The sequence below is a fragment of the Melitaea cinxia genome, chromosome 4 (assembly GCF_905220565.1).
Source record: "Melitaea cinxia chromosome 4, ilMelCinx1.1, whole genome shotgun sequence".
Classification (NCBI taxonomy): Eukaryota; Metazoa; Arthropoda; class Insecta; order Lepidoptera; family Nymphalidae; genus Melitaea; species Melitaea cinxia.
Genome location: NC_059397.1, coordinates 11,017,464 through 11,041,289, shown reverse-complemented (window position 1 = coordinate 11,041,289; position 23,826 = coordinate 11,017,464). Strand labels below are relative to the sequence as shown.

The following is a 23,826-nucleotide window of genomic DNA, read 5'->3' as shown; positions in this document are numbered from 1 at the left end:
TGGATAGTATTAATCCTTTTCTATAAACGTAGTGCAGATTATTCTCTATGTCATTAATCGTCCAATTCAATACTTGTCAAAATCGGTCATACAATTTCAGAGAATGAACACACACATGCAAAAAATGAACTTGCGTCACAAAAAGATAGCCAGACAAAATAAATACAAATCAGATTAGTCACAGCACAAATTTTCATTCATGATTTGGAAAATTTTTACAGACATACACTTTAAATTCTGTCACAGAGCCTCCAACCATTTCGTTCACGTACAATATATGCAGTATAAAATAAAAATCGTAATTTAATTTTTATCCTTTTATGAACGAGTGAGCCAAGTATTAAGTCAACGCCTTGTTTACGTGTAAAAGAACTTAACCGGTTTTAACACACGTCGAGACAATGACAAGAATCAGTCATGTGTAGACAGGTAGAGGACACGTTGTCTAAACAGTAAAATGTAGGTTTTTAAACACAAATATGAATATCAAAATGTTATCTTTTAGTTGTTCACTAGTTTTATTCGCAATTTTATTAAATTGCACTGTGGCGTATACTATCAAAAACAAAGGTAAAGCCTATGCTTTTTTGTTAAATGATCATTAAGTTCCAAATTATGAGCAATATTATATATAATTATACTTGATATCAAAGGAGGAATTTCCATATTTATGATAAGTAGTCTTGGTGTGATAGCAAAAAAATATTTTGTGGTTATTTCCAATGTTTGCTTGTATTTTAATATTTAACGATCGGTTAGACTTTATGATTTTCCGTAACGGTTAATAACAATAATTAAGTGGTATTTATTTAATTCAACTTCGCATCATATCATTTCATATTTCGAGTGTGTCATAAGACAATTTGGTTTTTCCAGCACATCAATACTGATATGTAAACAACTCTCTGAGAATTCCAAAGATTTGATAACAGTATTATTAAATGTCATTGAATAAATTAAAAATTATATATATATATATATATATATATATATATATATATATATATATATATATATATATATAATTATATATATATAAGTATATATATATATATATATATACTTGTGTATTAAATATTTCTAACAAAAAAAATAATAATAATTCAATATGTTTTTAGATTCAAAGGCTGAGATTCATTTTAATCGACAATTTAATAAAGAAGATAGTTCTCAAGAAACTAACGATCGTCATGATACTAAAGAATATTTAAATCCCAATTGTCGCAACACTACATTAAATACTCATCAAATTTTCTCCACATATTTATCTAATCCAATGGATAAAATAAGAAACTATAAATCAAAAAAAATACTAAAACTCGGTGATAAACAAGTATTTAGACGTAACAACTCAATCATTCCTCTTCAAAAAGATGATTATGAAAGACATTCGAATAATGTTGGTAAAAGTGATGTAGCAATTATACAAAACGTTGATACTTCAAAACAGAAAACGTCCATGATTGACTTTCATCAAAGACGACCTCATACAGACCAGTCTAGCAATGAAGTACCTCTCATACATACAGGAACGCCACATACGAGAATAAAACGTGCTCCTAAAAAACCTTCTGGCTTTGTGCCTCCTGGCCTCGCCAAGCGACAACCAGGCTATGGCCCTTCAGACAGTGATAGGCCTCACAAAGGACCTCCTTCACACGCAGGACCTCCTCCTAATAGAGGGCCTCCATCTCACGCAGGACCTCCTCCTCACGCAGGACCTCCTCCTCACGCTGGACCTCCTCACAACAAAGGTCCTCAACAAAATATTGGAAATCCTTCGCCTGAGACAATTTACTTTAATGAAGGAACAAACAAACCTCCACAGAACACCAACTACGCTCCCGTTGATAACCGTGTCATGGATGGTGATCAAAATCTAATAATAATCCCAACAAATATGAATGTTAATGGTAATAATCAAGAAATGTCAAATCTTCAAACGATAAGGCCACCGATCTACTGGTTTCAAGCCCAACCTGTTACACCAGAGGAGTAATAACAATGACTTTTCAACCAATCCAATATATATTTGCGACATATAAAATTTTTACAATAAAAACATAAGATCAAACAATTTTTTTTTAATATATAAAATGTGCAACTTACAAAAAGAAAGGTTATCGTCTAAAGGCTAACTATTCCTTTATCGTATGACCTGCAACTTTATTTAGAGATTATGTACAATATATAAAGTTGAATATTGTAAAGTACGCTAGTGTTCAATGTGTTTTCAATGATACAAGTCCAATTAATATAATAAAGTTCATAATTATGTACGTGTTTATTTTTGTTTCAACTTTTATGATTAACTTCGCCCTTTATCAAGCCGGACCACAAAACTATGCAAATCAAGGGTATGTTTTTCTTTTCCTACTTTATTATTTCACTAATTACTACCTATTGGTGTCTTTAGTCAAACCCTCATTTTGTTATTAATCTCACCTTTTCACACATTACGAATATATGCAAGTAAGCATGTAGTAAAGTTTTGTAGGATAAAAGTTGCTCGTAAATTATTTTCAAAAAATGTTATCTGTTAGCAAAATACAAAAGATAATGTTAGTACAAAGCATAATTAGCTTTATTTCATGTTTTTTTTATTATTTAATATGATAAATTTAACGTGTAAATAAATCACAAACCGTATGTTACATGGTTTCTTTATTGTTTTGTTTATTTTGCATTTAAACATTGTTTTAGTATTTTACTAATTTTTGTCGGCTTCGTAAATATAAGGTACATTTATATTTATTTTAACAGATTTGTATGTATGCCTTTATTATATTTATGTGTCGTATAGTATTTGTTATAATTATTTTTTGAATGCCGCTTATTTTCCAATTTGGTACACCTACATTTATCGTTTCTTGTTTGTCCTGAGGTTAGCCGCTAATGTAAGCTTTTAGCATTAACACTTGTTATTGTGCATCAAAATATTTAAATAAATCTCTCGCGGAATCTCATATCCTGCTTGACGACGTTTAGACATAGTTTTTTTTTTACTTCTGAATGATCGAGGTCTGTCCTTAAAATTATTTGTTATAAAAAAAAATAATTTCAGAGAAAAATCCAAATACTTAAACCATAATTATAATACAATAATAAGAATAACTAAATGGCATCAGTCATTTAACATCACCTTTTTTATAACATTAGATTGTGTCTACTTAATCGAAGTGTTTAAGCTTTACTTTAAGTTCGTTACTGCATCTCATTTTATGCTTTCATCATTACATTACAGCCTATACAGTCCACTGCTGGACATAGGCCTCCACAAGTTTACGCCAAAAATAACGTGAACTCGTGTGTTTTGCCCATAGTCACCACGCTGGGCAGGCGGGTTGGTGACCGCAGTACTTACTGGCTTTGTCGCACCGAAGACGCTGCTGCCCGTCTTCGGCCTGTGTATTTCAAAGCTAGCAGTTGGATGGTTATCCCGCCATCGGTCGGCTTCTTAAGTTCCAAGGTGGTTGTGGAACCTTGTTATCCCTTAGTCGCCTCTTACGACACCCACGGGAAGAGAGGGGGTGGCTAAATTCTTTAGTGTCATGCAAAAACAAATATACTGACAAACACTTACAAAACTTCTACAATTTACTGTTTTCGTTTCATTAAAATTCATTTTTCTTATACATTGCTCGTCTACAGAGTACAAACATTGTATACATAAGTTATAATAAAAAAATATAAATTTTACAGATTTAAGGAAAATGGTCCACCATCCCCACAAATTAACTACTCTAAGGTGAGGAATTTGTTGACTTTTTAGGCATATAATTTATTTATTTATGGCAACTTACAAAACATTTACAATATTACACTAAGACAAAGTTAATTATTTATTATATGTATGTTTACCAAAAAAAAAATCCATAGGAACATTCTGTTACCTATAACACAAGCATCAAGTTGCTTACCGTAGGAACAGACGACCGTATGTGTATACTATAGTATATTTATTTAACCAAGACAACGCATTGGCGCAACGCAACGGTCACAGCGCGATTTTGGCTGTTGCGCTGGCGGTTGCGGGTTCGAACCCCGCACATGGTATACTTTTGTATTTTCTATACAGATGTTTGCCGTAGTCTGCGCGTTTGTGCTTGTGTATTATGTAGTTGTTTCCGGACCCCCAACACAGGAGATGTTCCTACTGGAGGCCGTTGAGTCAGAATCATATTTATTTATATATATTTTAGATTTTAACAGTGTTTTATAGTACCGTAATGTTTTGCTGGGGTATTATCGTTGCAATAGCAAATAGATTTTAACCTATTCGTACCTTAAATTTTATACTATTTTTTTTTATTTCGTTATATCTTATTGTTTCTTTAATGTCAAATATATTTTATTTTCAGTCAACAAACGATAATAAAAATCGACATGAAAGAGAAAGTCTCTACACGAAATACTTTGATGGAGAAAAAGAAGTCGTAAATGTTGGAAACGGAAATAATAAAAATAATGTCTTCTATATAGGTGAAAGTCCCAGCGTCAATTCAGGATCTAGTATAAGCACAGACAGTAACATTGCAAGGAGACCAAATAATTTTAATCAGTCACCAGCTAATTATTATCCTAATCCCCAAGAAATGCCCAATTTAGGTAATCGATTTGGTAGTAACGAACCGAGGAGAGATATAACTCGTATCAATAATATTGGAAACGGAATGACTAATAGTCACACATTTTTCATAAGTGATCTTGATGGAGATGCAAGTTCCGTAAAAGTTTTTTCATCTAGTAATAATAATAATCAACGACCAAATACTCAACAAAGAGACTATCATCCAAATACTAGCAATGTTAACACTAATATACAGAGAAATTTTAATGTAGGTACCACTTTTAGGAATAATAGATTTGACCGTGGACCAAACAGTCAACCTATACAACCAGATTTGGTGCCAAGTATAAATAACAATGCTAACACAAATGTACAAAGACATTTTAACGACGGTCCCACTGATACGTATAACGTATTTGGCCATGGACAAAATAATAAAAATTTGGTTATTACCAATGGTAATCCTGTACAAGGTTTCGGCCCGAATGTAAATAACTATGGTAATACAAATACACTAAGAAATTTTGATGAGGGTAATCATGCTATCCCGACCAATACTTACACTTATAACAGAATAGGTAATGGACTAGGTAACAATAATTTGTTTATTATCAACGACAAACCTGTTCCACCAGATTCCAGAACAGGTGTTATTTACAATGATAACGTAAATGGCCGAAGAAATTTAAATCAAGGAGCCAATTTTAATAATAAAGGCACAACTAATATTCATACCTACACTAGAATCGGTCATGGGCCAAATAACAGGAATATGGTTATAATGAATGGCGAAACTATATATCGTTCAGATGCAGGTATCAGTGTAACAAATACAGAACGCCGCGGGCAAGGTGAGCAAAACAATTTTAACACAAATCATATACATGATATACCACAAGATGAATTAAGGGTAATACCAACTAAAAACGTGTAATTTAATCAGCAGTTAGAATACGCCGAATTGAAGATTTGATTAGTAATAATTCAAGAAGGATGCATTTTAGAAAACCATTTTTGCTGGTCGATTTTAAAAATCATGTACTAAATTAAAAACTCTATTTACTGATCGTTTACTTACCTGAAAGTTCCATCAAATTGTCCTTTTTAATTTTTTGCTTCTAAAAGTATGTATTAAACTTCCTATTTTTTTTTTAATAAATATTAGTTTAGTTCTTGAGTGAATAGCACTTATTTATCACGACTGAAGTTTCGATCCTCTTCAAAGAAGATATTTTTAACTGTACATATATAGGGCTCTCCGTTTGTTTTCGGGGTCTTTTTATGCTAGTAAGACTTACTTTGAAATATTAGTAAAACATTCCGATTGATGTCACAATCTCTCGATAACTATGTATAACATATATATAACTCTGGTCAAAAATGTTAATATCAGTAGTAAAGGTTTTCATTCAGTCATTCTGTATATAATAAACTCTAAATACATAAAATAAACGAATTTAGACTAGACCACATATTAACATCTTGTAGAAAAAGTGATACAGAAAACATGGGTATGGTATGGGTATGTATATATAAATGGGTAGTGGTACAAAATAATTTCAAAATAAAATTACTGCAAGCCAAGTATGAAAACAAAATTATTTTCACTTTTTTTTAAACTTTTAAATAATATAAATTTAGTAATAATAGTAATAATAATCTAATCATAATAATAATAAATTTATTTCTACACTATGTCCTATGCCCAAAGGTTGTCTGGAAGAAATCGCTCTTGGCGATAAGACCGCCTTTGTACATATTTCTTTGTATGTATCACTTTTTTTATAAAGTTTCTTTGTGGTGTACAGCAAAGAGTATTTATTATTATTATCTCGTGTCGCGGTGTTAGTAGTTAAACTCCTCCGAAACGGCTTGACCGATTCTCATGAAATTTTGGGTGCATATTGGGTAGGTCTGAGAATCGAACAACATCTATTTTTCATCCCCCTAAATGTTAAGGGTAGTCCATCCCTAAAAAAATTTTCTAATTGTTAGATAAATTATTTATTTTTTATTTTATTATGATTTGGCGTTGAAAAATACATACAATCCTAAATTTTCACTCTTCTACCACCAACTCCTATTTTTAAATAGCGTTTAGCGGCAAGACAACGTTTGCAGACTCAGCTAGTAATAATATAAATTTATTCATTGTTTTTGCCTATTTATTTTTACTTTAATGAAATATTAATAAATGTGCTATGATTTAACAAACATTATGTTGTATTTTTTTCGACTTAAGTTTAATAATTATTCTTCTTGCAGGCGATTCGACCCCCTGTTATCTAAAGAGTACATGTCCTAAGCCTTTTATGGATTCAGGCGCTATAAAAAGAAAAATCGAAAAAGAACTTGATCATGTACTTGATTTTACAACCACCTTAAGCAATTTTTTTAAATATCTATCTAGACTCGGCTAGAGTACTGATCAATCAGAAAAATGTACTAAAAATATATAATTATGATCATTGTACACATTTATTTTTATTAATAGTTGCATTTTATATTTTAAATAAACTTTATTATCAAACTAAGTAAATCTAAATAGGGTAAAACTATTGTAACAAACTCGCTACTTATTTGACAATTATATAATAACAAATTATGTACTTTACTAGCTCATGCTTTAAGGAAGTATCAGTATTAAAGGTACCTTCATATTACAAACAACAAGTCTCACATGACCAGGTTCCCTTTTTTCAGTTTTAGCGATGCTATAATATATATATATAATCTATAAGTTGGGTAAAAAAAAAATTGTTAAAAATCAGAAAACTTGAAAACACAGACTTGTTTACTGTACTGCTCTAATATATTTTTTTACAATATGTTAAAATATACATATATAAATAAATTGATAAAATTGTTCATATCAAATTGTTCATATAAAAAGTAGAAATCACTAAAATCTCCATTTTTGATGCTAGAATGATTTGAATCTTTCGGTCCAATCAGTTGATATACTTAACAAATAAGGCACAGAAAGTAACTCGGCATTGTGAGATGATAATTCATTACTTGTTAGCTCGGTGAGATTGATATAGTAAAAATTATTCTATAAATGAAAAAAAAATAGCGAATAGATTAGCTTTTGTATTTATATACTAGCTTAAACAAACAAACAAACTTTTCAGCTAACTTCCTTACTAATATTATAAATGCGAATGTTACTCAGTCTGTCTGTCGCGTTTTCACAACAAAACAACTGAACCGATTTAAATGAAATTTGGTACACAGATAGTCTAGAGCCTGAGAAAGGATATAAGCAAATATTTAATGTGAAAAAAGGGGTTGAAACGAAAAAATACGACATATAGACACGAACAAATAATCAAGTAAATACGCATTATTAAGGATTACTCAATTAGTAATCAGATCTCGATCAAATCTTAATGAGATCATATGACAAGTATCAGCTTTTGATTAAAATAAGAATTATCAAAATATTTAGGTTAACCCAGTGAAAAGTTATACGGTATAATATAACGTAGGTCGACGAAAAAATTCACAAGTAAATACACAAGTAAAGACATAACTCGAAAAGTACTCGTCAGATCTCAATTAAATTTAAATTGGACCACATGATACGCAACACCTTTTAATTAAAAAAAAACTCATTGCAATCAGTCCATCAAGTCAAGAGTACTGAGGTAACACAAAAACTATTAAATTTTTGATACGTATTTATGTGACGGTGCGTACTGTCGCGAAGGCATCAATTATCAACTAGAGGGCAGTAGCAGTTTATTATTTATATATAATTTTAATGTTTTTTATTTTAATCGAAAGCATAAAAGAAAGAATTTAAATTAAATCGAGATCTGATGTCTATTTTTTGAGTAATCTTTGATAAAGCGGAATCATAACTCAACTGTTTCTCTTGGAATCACCATTGATTCTATGTAGTAGTGGGGATCCCATATCTGTCAACTGGCGCATAGACTGAGTTCTGGAGCTTACGCGGTAAAGATAATACAATTATTAACGGATGTCAATACAGCACGATTAGTGTATTTCAGCTAATTCCATAGTATATATAATGTATAGGAAATTTTGTTACCCTTCCCCCTCCCCTCTCTTCCCGTGGGTATCATAAGAGGCAACTAAGGAATAACATCCCTTACCACCTTGGAACTTATAAAGCCGACCGATGGCGGGATAACTATCCAACTGCTGGCTTAGAAATGCACAGGCCGAAGACGGGCGTTAGCGTCTTCGGTGCGACAAAGCCAGCCCTGCGGTCACCAACTCGCCTGCCCAGCGTGGTGACTATTGGCAAAACACATGAGTTCACGCCATTTTTGGTGCGAACTTTTGGAGGCCTTTATCCAGCAGTGGACTGCGATAGACTGAAGTGCTGATAATGATGAAGATGATGATTTTGTTATGGGGTAAAACAGCTGATATTAACGCTATCTTTATTCTGCAGAAAAAGATTATCTATTATTCATACACAATAGAAAGCAAAGAATGTCTGAATGAGAAATTCAAAGTATCAATATCCTTAACTTTTGCATCGCAGTATATTTATGAAAATATTATGTTTTTATGTAAAAATAGGCATTTGCTAGTGAACCACATTCGTCATTCCTTAAATAATGTAACACTCAGGAACAGTCACATACCAATATTATTATATCCTAAATGCCGGCTTAAAAAAGTCTTTCCTTTTTTGAAATGTCTATTTTAATATATAATAAGATTCCAGCTGCTGTGTTTCAACCTCAGCCTTTACAGAAGTTTCAAAAAACTACTCAGTGAACTTTGTGTAGAAAAGCTTACAGTGATATCAACGAATACCTTAACGATGAAAAATTATGGGAATGAATTAGGCTTGACCAAGTTATCTCTATATCCCGCCCTGTCATTAGATAAAGATTCAAATTATAAGCAGTTAGCATGAAGTTGTCGCAAGCGTTAAAAAAAATTTAAATTAAAAAAATGAATTAGAGGGAAGTAATAACAGAATTATTTTTTTCTAACGTGGAGAACTAAAATCTGAGAGAGATAAAAAAATATTTAAAAAATGGTTAGCTATTAAAAATAACTAGTTTTAAAGAGAAACAAAAAATTAAATCCAGACCAACATTTGAAAAAGTAATTTATTACAAGTAAATCTAAAGTTAACACAAATTAATCTTTAAAACATGGAATCAACATACATCCTTACACTATTTTTATAGATTAACAATATTCTTTCAAACATCAGACGTAAACTCGTTATATTGCTGATTGATAAAAAAAAAAAAATTTAAACTACTCGAAATACTACTAGCTTATATAAAAAATCATTTAAAAAACTACACGAAGGTTCGATTTACTTCTGGCACATGGGTGGAGGTTGACTAAGGTCACTTATCTTTGTGCGAATCCTTGACACGTGGCTAGTCCATAAATTCAAAGACACCTTCCACCGCCGCGTGGTTTACCGTAGGCCGGGGCTTGCACACGCCGAGATAAAAAAATTGTCTTCCTTGCCAGAAGTAGATTCAAAGGTGCTAAAGTGTTCTTGATGGTCAAGGATGTTGATCGGAACTCTTGTAACTATTAGGCGTATATGTTGGTCGTAAAGTTGGGCGTAAGTTGGGGTCCTAGCGGTCAACCCACCAGTCCGGCCACGTGGTATCACCAGCAACAACTACCCGCACGTGTCCGCCACACCAAGGACCCTGGAAGGTCACACAGAAAAAGTGAGCCCTTCCGTAGTCAACCCCCAATGTCTCCGGGTTGACACGGAAATGGCCCACAAAAAAACAAGCACATCCTAACATAATTTAATTAAAATAAAAAATACACTTTAGAACAATTAAAAAATAATCTTATAACAAACACACATTTAACAATCAACACAAAAGCAAGCTAGATATTACAATTAAATAAGAATGTGTAATATAACAACGACTCACCCAACCAAAACGCACCCCAAATTTCACCGAGGCTGAAGACGAGGGAAAAAAGGAGGAGCCGCACAGCAACCGTGCTTAAATAGTGCGAGCCTAACCCACACCGCGGAGTCCCCACCAAAGGTTGCTTACGCAGCCCTACTCACAAGAACAACTAACAGCGCTAACGCCTAGCAAATAAGAAAAGCAATCCGACGAAACTAAATAATTGTTTATAAAAAATATACGTTACACAGTGATTTCGGCACACACGATTAGCCGTCTCGCGCTTGTCCTGTTCACTCCTTGGTCATACTGTAAATTTTGTTTAGTTTTTTGTGGAACGACCTTAAATTTGGAAAAGAGTACCGAGAGTTTTTTTGCTCTTGCTTTTTTTCTTCTCGGGCAACACTAGGGTCAATTAGGTTAAATAATATAATGCCGATGACATAAGTAATAGAAAGACGATGTCTACCGAGAAACTAGAGATAAGAGCAAAATAAAAAAAATTATTGCATAGCGCTGGGTACTTTAACTAAGTTTGTAATGTTAATATTGTAGTAATTTTGAAATTATTAGTTGCTACCATGACTTTTATTTATTTTTCAATGTAGTTTTGTTTTTGACGTTCTTTAAGTACGCGTAATCAATCACCTAATAGCAAAATAAATATTGTCATTTAATTTCATTTTCATTTCAACCAATTTAGTAATTTAGTATTACATTATGTATATCAAGAATTAAAAGCGTGGCGATTACAAAAGCTTAAGGTTGGATATGTTCATTTAATTAAAAATAAAACAATGATAATAGTTCCAATAAATTAGTTTATGACATAGGTATGAATTCAATTACAGATTACAGATAAAAAACAATTAAACGACTTTAGAATTTGTGAAACAGGTGGGAATAACCAAATTAATAAATAAATCTTAAATCTTTAAATAATTACTACCTGTCCCCGCAAACGTTATTTTTCCATATTTGTTATTAACCCCCCTAAACGTCCCCCTTATCCTTAAGGAGTTTAAAAAATAAATGTTGGCTGATTCTCAGACCTACCCGATATGCACACAAAATCTCATGAAAATCGGTCCATCTGTTTCAGAGAAGTATGGCAACTAACATTGTGACTACTATTATTATATACTAATGATATTAATTTTAGCTACGCTTCTCATTATTAGAAAGGCTTTTTAAACCCATTAGTAATTTTTTTAAGTTGGTCGTATAAATCCTAAAATAAGCGAAAACGGTTAAACGCAATCAAGCTATAAAACTTCCACTTCGTCATTTAAATAATTAAATATCATGCAGCAAGTATAATATTAAATAATTTAAGACTTCCGTAGCCAACCTGGAAGATATTCGATAAAATAATAAAAGAAAACCAAATTTTATTAAACCAAAGGTACTAACTAGAGTTTACAAATAAGTTATATGACTCAGTAAAATTGATTATATATATATACGTTATACATACATATAGTACATGTTACGATACTAATCAGCATTCATCATTCTACTCAAACTTTACTGATGCAGAAAATCTGTTTAATCTGTTATTAATACTGACAATAATAATGTACATATATCAAACGTTGACTTCTTCTTCTGAGCAGAGGAGATAAAATATGATACATAATCATCAGACCAAAAGTTCTTCCGTAGAGAGATAGTACAATCTTTTAAATTATTCCTCAACTGTGATCTGTAAAAAATATAAAAATTATCGATAAATGCTTTTAAGATTCTGATTATATTCAATGGCATAAAAGTACAATAATAATTTCAGGAAACACAATCCGGAAAGATAAATTATTAACCTTGACATATTATGATTAAAATAAACTGATAGTAATTCGGTAAGCCATTTTATTGAATTAGACAAAAAATTAACGAATAAAAAACGATGCACAACTGTGTACAAAAATCGACGAAATCTATATATCTTTTATAAATAAACGCTTGGTAAGCTTTAATATATATATATATATATAGTAAAAATATTATATTTGTGTTACGTTAAAAAATTCAGTGAAAGTTGTTTTTATTAACTTCATTATGATTTATTACAGAAAAACGTACCTCTATAATCTTTGACGGCAATTGCCTAGTTTATCCATACGATAACCGTCAGGACATTCAAGATCTGGTACTCTAATGACTTGGCCGCTTTGAAGATTTTTCACTGTCGTAGTGGCCATGCGTAGTTTGTCGTGAAAATTAAAAACAACTCCAGCCTCTCCTACTCCGATCACACTTAGTATAAATAACGTTACGAGCACAATTTTTACGTCCATTTTAACGTAATGTACTAACTTAACTGCGTTAACTCGGTAACAATGTTTGTCTACGATCCGATTAAAACGGAGTTCTGCACACTCCGTTTACGTCCTTCGCCGTACCATATCCACACTCATTATTAGTATTTGGTGGCACCTCTATCATTTTTTCATTAATCTTATAATCTGTCTTATTTTTCCAGTCCCGCTTTTGACTTTCACTCCCTGTACCCACTTGTTGAAACAATTTTATAAAGTCTTTAACAGGATTAGCAAACAAACTTTTAAAATCTTGAACTGTATATGGTGATGCGTTCACTTGTAACAACAAATAAAGAATAATGTGGAACACAACTATTTGTGTGAGCGGACGCGCCATTTTATAATAATAGATTCACTGGGTACCAACCACACGCTTATCGTGCACCACTTCGAGCTAACAAGCTGGTGTTATCACAATATTTGTTCCTTATGTTTTCATATAATAATAAACACATTCCACTGTGTAATTATTTGTACCTTACACGCACATGTAATGTTAATGGTTTTAAATCTAAACAGTTTTTTTAATTGTTGTGTATGTACATAATTATGTACCCTACTTTTGCCTGCAACGCCAATAAAATTACTATAGTAATTAGTTTTATAAAAAATATAAGATAAAATAATAATATAACCCAAATTTAAATTATATATATTTTTATATAGATATAAAACAAATAATAGATATGTAACAAATGAAAAATATAAGCCTATATATAGTCCAGTTACATAGGTTTATAATAACCAATACACCTCTTTTTATTATGACTACAGAGTGCTCTCTGTTCATCATTGTAAAATTCTCGTTAGTAAACCCCGCAATACAGGCTCGCTTCAGCGATTTCATTCGTTCCGGAGGAAGGCGGCTAATTTTCTCGAAATAACTGACCAATTTGATATTTCAAAACCACTTTTTAATTCAAGCTTCGCTATAGACGTACTCGTGCATATACGGCTCTAGTGTCTATCGATTTCTCATAGATGCTTATGTATAAAATAATTTTGACATATTAATATGATTACAGCAAAATTCGAAGCATCCTTTGACGTTAATTTTGTCCCCGTATGAAAAATTTGGGAAACACAATACAAGCATGAATGGTATTTTGTAATTAAAACGGCCATCCCTTAGTAATATGATGATATTGTTAACCAGAATTCTAGTAATATACATACAATACGAATATAATTAAATTTATATCGTGCTGTTAACAGCTTATTTAATTAATATTCGTTTGTTTAATATATACAGTATATGCAGCTTTTTTCTTCTAACAAAAAGTTGATTACTGTCCTGCCTGTTCTTTTTTCCTAAAAGTTAAATGATGTACGAATAAACTTTTGAAAAAGAAACCTAAATTTCTATAATTTATATAGCAAAGAGTAATTTAGTGCATAAAATAATAAATCTTTGAATTGGTTGAATAAACATTTATTTATACACTTTATTATAGAAATTTTATCATTAACAAATATATACTACTAATCTTAAAACATCATTAGAAGAAACCTACTAACCATAACTATAAAAAAAACTTGAGCGCTACCAGGCTTCCAGGCTACCAGGCTTCATTTTTACCTCTGAACTAGTTATTACAGTTTTTGTCCTTGAAATTACATCCCTTTTTGTGCTGTAAACAAAAATTATATGAAAGTTATATTAAGTAATTTTTCTTATTATTATTATTTTTTTTTTTTTTTTGTTTAAATTCATTCACCGTACTCTACTTTAAAATCGGGTAGTTTTAAATAAATATTCAAAACATGATATGTAGATAATTTATATTCTACAACCTATATAATGAATTTAAATATGACTAGGGGCAAAAAAACGAAATATTTTCAAAAAACTGATTTCGTGAACTTTGTTCTTCTATGTCTAAAGACGTTCATATCTAAGCTTTTGACACAACATTTAGAGTATCGAAACATAGGTTTATACTTTAAATTTATTCTATTTAATTTTAAGATTAAGCATCTTTTGAACATTTTTTTTTTTATCCAGCTAGGTCGGCAAACAAGCGTACAGCCCACCTAATGGTAAGCGATTAAAGTAGCCTATAGACGTTTGCAACACCACAAGCTTAGCAAGCGCGTTGCCGACCCAACCCCCCCCCCCAGACCTCTGGTCACCTTACTCACCAAAGAAACACAATATTGCTTGAAAACAGTATTATTTAGCTGTGATCTTACTTCCCCAATCGGACTGCTCCAGAATTGGCACAGAAGATTGCTTGCTGTACCCCAACCTCAGCAAACTTTTTTTATTAGAAGAGAATATTCTAATACAGATAGATAAACATTGTTTAGCTCAAACAACAGAATGCCGAAATACTTAATATATTGAGAAAGTAATAACTCACATGATGACTTATTTTTTGTTTGGAGTCATTAGAGTCTTTACTATTTTTTTCATTTTCCTCTGAAGACGACGACGATGATGACGATGAGTCATGGCCATTTTTCTTGCTTTGGGTCTAAAATTAAAAAGGAAATTGTTATTTACCTTTAGTAGATATTAAATTTAATCCTACAAAGTCAAATGGTAACTGTTTGATTTTTATACCTATTTCAAAGTAATAAATAGATTAAAAGAACAAATAATATATTTACTTGAAAATATTATCTTACTCTACAATTATTGTCATCTTCTTCCGATGAGGATGACGATGAAGATGAATCCTTGCATTCCTTTGACTCCTCACATTTATTCTATAATTAATAAAAAATTAATTTGAGGTTAGACTTATTTCCACAAGTGTGTTTCGCAGCCCAATATCTGATTTCTCTTTCGATTTTAGTATTCTTTTTGCTAAATAATGCCTTCAAACAGCAGTTTTAGTAACATTTAGGCAATGTATAAGTTACTTTAAATTAAAGGGTCGGTTGACTTTACAACAAACAAAGAATAAGGATCACCCTATTCAATGAAAGATGTAATTATCATCCAGTCCTTTCATCAGTATTAGTATTTTAAATTTTTTCAAATTTTATCTATAAATTTAACAACAATTGAATCCAGTTTGCCGAATATACTAAATAACAAAGTAAATTTCAAAATAAGACAATCAAAAATGAACACATCTATAGCAGCGAGAATTTCTGCATCGCACTGTCTCTGCTCATGTAACTCTTTTTGCTCACAATTGTATAATTTTGTCCTTGCTTAGGAAAACTTATTGCTGATGTTCACATCTCTTGTACATAAGTAGGTTCCCTAAAAATGTTCATCAGTACTAGGTAAAGGTTTCTTCTCTTATCTCAGAAGATAATAAAGGCGAAAATGGATCAAATTAACCTTACAGACATTAGTACTTTTTTGGAGTTTGCGAACAATATAAGGCCTGTGGCATCAGGCACGTGGTATGTGGAAGTAAAATTGTGTGAAATGGTAACGCGACATCGCGACTAAATGAGAAAGATATCGATTAATCACGATTTAGCCTGTAACATCCCACTGCTGGGCATAGGCCTCTTTCTTCGTGTAGGAGATAAAATATGTTTTGAATATTATGGTAATCTTTTTCAAGGAGTAAACTCTAGTCACGTGTCGGAACTGACACACGCTTTTTTTTTCATTTACCGCTCTAAGTAGGTACAACTTTATTGGAAAATTACTACTTACATTATGACTTCTCTTTTGCTCAGAATCTTTACATTTGTTATTTTTGTCATCTTCTTCTGAAGATGATGATGATGATGATGATGATGACGAACTGTCTTGTTTATTCTTTCGATGCTAAACAAAAAGCATATAAATAAGAATACTTTCACATTTATTTATTGACAATTGTGTTTTATTTATTATTTCTATCTAATTATGTGTCAACGCTTTTTTCTTTTACTTTCAATTTAGTTGCTAATTATAATAGTAATTAATTTATAAATATTTTGTCTAAATCTTCTAGTCTAATCTTCTTATTTTTTTACTCTCGTTGTGACTTTTTAAAGTGAGAAGAAATAGCAAGTCAAATTTTTACCAATTAAAAAAATCTTAACTTGAAACATTCCACGTACTGTCCCACGATCTCTTGTCAATGTACTGGTTAATATACAGAAACAGGATATGTGCATTGTATAAATAGATGAATAGTAATAGATTTAAGAAGTTATAACTCAAGACGTTATATGAGCAAAAACAATTCAAAATATTCGTACACCATGACAATCGTTGTCCTCCTCCTCAGATGATGATGATGATGATGATGATGACGATGATGTAGATGAATTATCGCATTCCTTTGAGTTTTTGCTATCCTGATAAAAATTAATACTTTAATTGATTAATAAATCTCTAATTTGGGGTGAGGATGCAACACCTAAATGTCCGGACATAGGCAAACATTTAATAAAATTTAATTTATTACTACTAGACTAGCCCGTTGGCATAGATTGTAGTGACCCTGCTTTCTGCTCCGTGGGTTGTGGGTTTGATTTCCACCCCGAGTCTGGGTGTAATAATTATATTTATTTATATATGTGCGCTGGTAATCGCGATTGTTAGTGAAAAAATCAATTGTCAAAAACTACGTTTTTTCTTCAATGTTATTTATTAAAGAAGAGGTTCCGAACTAGAGACAAACTTCACCCATCAGCTTAATAGATAAAAATCTATATATATATGAATATTCGCCCACCCATCAGCTTAATAGATAAAAATCTATATAATATATGAAAATTTCGTGTCATAATATATGTTCCAGATAAACTCCGAAACTACTGAACCAAGTTTTAACAAATTTTGTAAGCATCTGTAATTTGGTCTAGCTTGAGGGATAAGGTAGTTTTTATCTCAGTTGGATCCGGTAGGTGGCGCTGCTATTGGTATTCAACTTCGAAACTTCTTAACCAATTTTTATTAAATTTTGTAAGCAGCTGTAATTGGGCCTAACTTGGGAGATAGGGCAGTTTTTATCTCAATAGGTAGCGCTGTTATCGGTATGTAAGCAATCAAATTTGGTAGCTGTTTTCCGTGCAGGACAACGTCTGCCGGGTCCGCTAGTTACTTTATATTTATTTTATATTTTTATTTAAAAAAAATCGCAAAAGGGTTGTCTGAAAATTCCTGGCAAGGCTATATTTACTATAAAAATGGAACAAAATATTTTTATTTAAAAACAGCTTTTAATGCGAAAAATGCAACTTCGAGTTTAAGAAATAAATTTAATACTTACCTACCAATAGTATGAAGTCTGTAGAAAATGCAAACGTTGGGCTGTCTATTATTTTCCTGGCATAACTACTGGGTTGACAGGTATGTTTTCATAAATATTGATTAGTTACTTTCACTTACCTGTTTAACGAATGAATTTAATATCAAAATAAGTGCTATTTTATTGCGAATACGATGACATAGGGTCCCTTGCTCAAAGTCCGGTTTGAATGGCGGTTGCCGAATATAATATAGCCTAGCCAGTATTTTCCAGCCAAACTATTCGCAATTTATCTTTAACATACTAAAGTAGATATAAAATATTATAGTGAAACAACTTTTTCGCATTTTATCGCGGTTTTTTAGGTTTTTTGGAGGATCTCCCGTGACTATAGTCGCTGTAAAGTATCCGAAACGTCGCGCATCTAAAAAAAAACTTAATAAAACGCAATAAAATCCGAAAAAGTCCGAGAAATTCGCGTAAACATAATTGTTATCCACATAGCAAGTGGGTGAAGATCGTGTGTAGTTCGGACCTTAGATTCTTATCTAAGAAAACATTTACAGTATAGATGTAAACTATATTTAATTTATCTAGCTATTGTAAATTTACCTCGGATTAAGTATAAAAATATATACATAATGTTTTGAAATAGTACGGGCTTAAACTCTATAGAAAGTATATTTAATTTATTAATTATTATTATTCGACCATGAACTAGTTTTAGCTATTAATTACGTAATTATTTAGGCTTCTGAAATAATAATAAAGAGGGCAGCGATAAGATCGTCTTTAAACAATATTTAGCGTTTAACGAAACTCTTGATAAAAGTGGTTTTATGATCTATACAATTGAATAAAATTGGAGTGTCTGTTTGTGATACTAAAATAACTGTTTTTTACTAAATGCATATGGATGTACATGTACGTATACACGGTACCAGATACCAAAATATTTTTTTTTTACAATTTTTATCTGTATGTCTGTTTGTTCCGGCTAATCTCGGAAACGGCTGAACGGATTTTGACGGAACTTTCACTTGCAGATAGCTGATGTAATAAGGAGTAACTTAGGCTGCTTTTATTTTAGAAATTTATTTATTTTATAACTCTGCGAACTGAGCAATAACTTTTTTGTTAATTTCCACGCGGATGAAGTCGCGTGCACAGCCACTTTATTAATAATTAGGAATATAAGTAAATAAGCTTTTATATATCTAACTTAACTAAATTCATTTTATATTTTTGTTTACAACAGTGTTAAAACATATACATGTGTCGTAGCCAATTCACCTTGTTGACCTTTTAATCAATAGCTTCTCACTTAGTCAATAAAATATTTGGGTAAGCCAATGCATTGTGAACCAAACATTTTCGTTAGTAAAATTCCACAGATATACTAATACTGTCTGTGATTTTTCTATCATCGTAATAAGATGTATTTGCTTAATATAGTTTAATCTTTTATATAAGCAGTTACTGTGGATTATATAAAATTAAAGGTATCTACTTTATACATTTTCAAGAGGAAGTCTAGGAATCAATATCAACTTTCATATACTTACTGTCACTCATGTTAGTAAGACTGCTCAAGAATCTGTATTTACAAACATCTAAGTATTTTATATTATTTGTAAGCTGATGGGTGAGAATCTCATTTAAACAGTTTTTTGAAGTTATATTTCTTTTGGCGTATTAGGAAAAACATTTTGAACGATGCGCACGCACATCGTCACAAAAAATCCGATACCCAGAAGTTAGCTAGTCAACGAAGAAGTTAGTTAGCCAATGAAGTATAGTGTAGTTCTTACGTGCGTACATAAGTATATACACCTTTTTTTAAAGGATTTAGTAACAGACTAGACTGATTGCTGAATGGCAAGCTATACCAAATTACTGCGACATAGTGGGGAAGACGGAGATATGAGAATTATATATGCGTTTCGGATAATAGATAAAAAACAAAGTGTGGAATGCCCTCCCGCGAAACATTCGCCAAGTGCAGTCGATAAGTATTTTGAAACGAACTGTCAAAAAACATTATCTATCGACATATCGTCAATAACAATTATTTGTATGATATTTCTATATTATTTTAGTAAATAATTATTTGTATATGTATTATTTGTATTTGTATGTATATGTGTGTAATTATTTTTTATGGAAATTGTTATGTAAATGTGTGTATGTGTATGTGATTATAGTTTTTGGTGTATTGTATTTGATGTATATATGAATCTTATACTATGTATACATATATTTATAAAAAACTGTAAATCAGTTTATTATAATTGCACCATGTGCCTGTTATTTCTCACAAATGTAACCTTTTTAGTCAGGTTGCCTGTAAGAAATCACTATCAGTTATAAGAGTTTTTTTTTATCCTTTTTAATATCTTTGTAAGTGTGCAATAAAGAATAAAAAATTAAAATAAATAACAAAGCATCTAGACTAGCATATAAGTATTTCTATTCTTAGGGTGATAGAGAGTGACATAAGTTAAAAAGGAATTTCTTTTAGGAATATTATCATTAGATAAAATATACTTCTAGTATTAATATTGTAAGTGTTATCATATCTACCCCGATGTTTAATCTCAAATATGCATACATACGCACCTCGTTGCTATCACTTCCGTTGCTGGTACGACAATGTTTCCTGGAATTTTGATATGCTTTAGCGTCAAGGTAAATAAAACACATATAATAAAGTTCTTACATCTAAATTCCATTTTTCAATAACGATATGAAGTAAAATTGTATTTCTTCTAGTTCATGAGGAACATTAAAGTACTGTTAAATACGGGTTTAAAAAAAAAACATCAAATGTGTCTTTTAATTATCATAAACAATTTTTAAATATAAACGAGTGTGCTTTAGACCACACAACTGAAGTAAAAGTAACGAAACGTAACTCTCTCTCTTTCTATCTTTACTAACTCTTCCGTTAACACTTCCGTTCGCCTCACCCGAACATAATTTAACGCTCTCGTCACACTTTCCAGCAGCTTACTCCCAAAGTCAAACGTTGAAAGAAATTTTACTTCAAAAAATATTACATTCACAAACACGTAGGATATATACAATTACATTTTTTCTTTGATGACACTACAAATAATCATCATATGCGTTAAAGCAATGTTAAATCGTATTGTTTTTATTCCTGTGTAACCAAGTATATATTATACTTATAATAAATAAATAATTAGACACTATTTTACTCAAGTTTTTAAAACGGTAATTTCAAAAAACTTACCTTGAATTACATGGTTTTCCTAGAACTAAAGCTAAAAATGCTATAAAAGCGATAAGGATAAATATTGATTTATTCATTTTCTTCTTGGTAATAAAATAATGTGTCTAAATCTTGTTAGGCTCTGTATAGAATGAGATGAAGATTTGTACTGACATTTAATAAAAACAGATAACCTTTACAAACGAATATTCAGGTCGAAATCATAACAAATAAAATAATGATCAATTATCACTTGAACTAGATATTTAACAAACATATTTGTTTCATATATATTTGAAATAAATGAATCAGAAACTTATTTATCTATATGGGTATAGAGAAAACAAAACCGTATTCTAGTCAATTGTAAACAAAAGACTAAAAAGGTCGACCTTAATCTTAAGGTACATAACAAAAGTAATTTAGTCTTTTAATATCCAGTAGACTATTTCTAATTTATATTTGGCTCAAGAGAATATAATCTGCCTTTCTATACCAAAAGAGTATTTTCCTCGTATTAAATGTAAGTTTTTATATTTCATAAGATTTTTTTACATTTAAAAAAAAACTACATAACGAAGTCAAAAAATAAAACACAAATGAAACTAATTATGATCAGAGACAGAAATATTTTACGCTGTGGAAATATAGTGTGTTATGAATTCATACGCGTAGTACCTAACATTATATATAAACATATTTTTAATCTCTTCAGCATTTTAATTGTGATCCCATTGTGTATAAAAAAAATATTCGTTCGATGGTACCTTATTTAAGATTTTCTATGACAACTTTTAAAAATTAGCGAGAAATAACGAGCATTAAAAAGTAAAAAGTTTAATAAGAGAACCTATTAGGTAATTTGTAATATTATTTAAACCTTTTTTTTTCAAAAAAAAATGTGAAATTATTAAGTTTAACTTATTTATATTATTAAGTAGCAATAATAATAAAAATACAAACACAGCTGAATGAATAGCTTGAAATAAAAATCATAAACGAAAAATCCCTTCCTACACAGTCAATTCCCGCTTCATCGGGATTATTCGATAAATGCTTCGCCGTTAAGAAAACAAGCTTCTTACACGAATAGAAGGGATTTTAATATCCTTAAGTAGTGATGATACTGGTATTCTCTCCTATAAAAGACTTGCAAAGTAATCCACAGACGGCGGCGAGATATCGCGAATCTGCTTGAGTCATCGCATCTCGCCAAATAAATAGGGTCCGAGGATGTTTTCAAAGGAATGTTTTTATTGAATACAGAATAATTATTTAGGGGAAGGGGTAGGAACCAATTTATTTTATTATAAAATATTTTACATAACCCTTCGGCTACAAAATATTTCAAAAGAGAAGTTCCCAAAAAGAAGTAACAACAAAACCATTTTCAACATATTCCTAAAACACGCTACTTCCTAATATTTCCTAAATAAATTATATGCTTCATTGTATAACTATTGTACAGCTCGCCCAAGGCAAAATATAAAAGTTCATATGTACAAAAATTACTAAAAAATTCACCAAAACTCTCGTTTGGGTGTATAATTATCAACGTCAAATATGTTTTTATTTTTAACAAAAAGCAACCTCATACTCCCAATTTACACACTTATAGGAAAATTTGAACACATCAAAATTTAAATAATTTAAAATACTCTCAAAACAAGCGGGTCAAGTGCGAAACATACCGCAGCGGAGCAATGAAATGTAAAGGATGAATAAGTTAATTGGCCCCTAGAGCGAATCGGCGGGCCCTCCTGTGGCACAGAGGAATGCATTTAAATTGGATTTTAAGAGTAGAAATCACCCGCGCTCTGCTCTACGAGCCTTGTTAAAGTCAACCCCGAAGTTTACGTAAACGAGTGAAGCTCCTCAAACCAGCTTAGTCGCTATCAGTCGAATATAATCGCGGCGAATTATCATTAAGGAGTTAACAAACGCGACTACTTAAAAAACTACTGCACAAATATTTATTCCCTCTATTATTACAAATACAATTATTTGTAGTAAATGAACAAACAATTTTCCGTAAATATAAGTTTGATTTCCGAATATTTTTAATACGAAGCGTAAGTAATATTACGAAATTACTACTAGTAAGTAGTAAGTACTTCGTACTACGAAAATATGTATTAAAGCTATTATCCCTTTTTTAAAAAGTAAAACTTTTGCCTTTTTAGATAATCAAAAAAAAAAATTAAGTACTCGGTGGCTCTCTTAATATCAACAAAAAGTTCGAATTTAATAAAAGCACCTATTTTTCGTAGTAGTATATTATCAAACTAATGATCTCAAGCAATTGATTTTACTCTCTTATTGTAAAATACTAAGTACAATTCTTACAAATCGGAAGTAAATATTACAGAAATTAGTAAAATACATGAATGCCTTTTCAATTTATTTGGCTAAATTATGTTTTATATTGAACTTAAAATGGGTGTTACTCTTTTTATAAATTACTTTCCCATTGAACTAAAAAGTCTTAGTTATTGCAAATCAATTGCAAAAATATAAGTTTTTTACTTTCACGGTCTCTATGAACACCTTGTATTCTGCTGGACTTACCGCGATATTTAATATTTTGAATCCCATGGCGTTTTTGCAATGGTCACCCGCGACCATAGCGCCTGCTACGACGCCGGAATATCAAGAGTTC

General features: G+C 31.0%; 2 protein-coding genes and 1 long non-coding RNA gene across 4 annotated transcripts; 1 reads left to right on the top strand and 2 right to left on the bottom strand.

Moving 5' to 3' along the window:
- Nucleotides 1–334: 334 nt before the first annotated feature.
- LOC123670184 (probable serine/threonine-protein kinase clkA) lies at nucleotides 335–7,043 on the top strand. The gene is made up of 5 exons (XM_045603692.1): nucleotides 335–570; nucleotides 1,119–2,357; nucleotides 3,703–3,748; nucleotides 4,362–5,421; nucleotides 6,836–7,043. Exons 2-5 carry the CDS (start codon nucleotides 2,275–2,277, stop codon nucleotides 6,988–6,990), a joined length of 1,344 nt encoding a protein of 447 aa, XP_045459648.1. The 5' UTR covers nucleotides 335–570; nucleotides 1,119–2,274; the 3' UTR covers nucleotides 6,991–7,043.
- Nucleotides 7,044–9,654: 2,611 nt separating this feature from the next.
- LOC123669883 lies at nucleotides 9,655–10,547 on the bottom strand. Its single transcript, XR_006745818.1, has 2 exons — nucleotides 10,477–10,547; nucleotides 9,655–10,239 (listed from the first exon to the last, which is right to left on the bottom strand). It is a non-coding gene; the product is annotated as an uncharacterized LOC123669883 (long non-coding RNA).
- A 3,648-nt stretch (nucleotides 10,548–14,195) lies between these two features.
- LOC123669882 (suppressor protein SRP40-like) lies at nucleotides 14,196–21,407 on the bottom strand. 2 transcript variants are annotated; one of them, XM_045603403.1, is made up of 7 exons: nucleotides 21,189–21,407; nucleotides 20,552–20,591; nucleotides 16,938–17,036; nucleotides 16,405–16,518; nucleotides 15,411–15,491; nucleotides 15,143–15,256; nucleotides 14,196–14,410 (listed from the first exon to the last, which is right to left on the bottom strand). In XM_045603403.1, exons 1-7 carry the CDS (start codon nucleotides 21,263–21,265, stop codon nucleotides 14,366–14,368), a joined length of 570 nt encoding a protein of 189 aa, XP_045459359.1. In that variant the 5' UTR covers nucleotides 21,266–21,407; the 3' UTR covers nucleotides 14,196–14,365. The 2 variants fall into 2 exon arrangements, with proteins under 2 accessions (XP_045459359.1, XP_045459360.1); XM_045603404.1 differs by lacking the exon at nucleotides 16,938–17,036.
- Nucleotides 21,408–23,826: the final 2,419 nt, after the last annotated feature.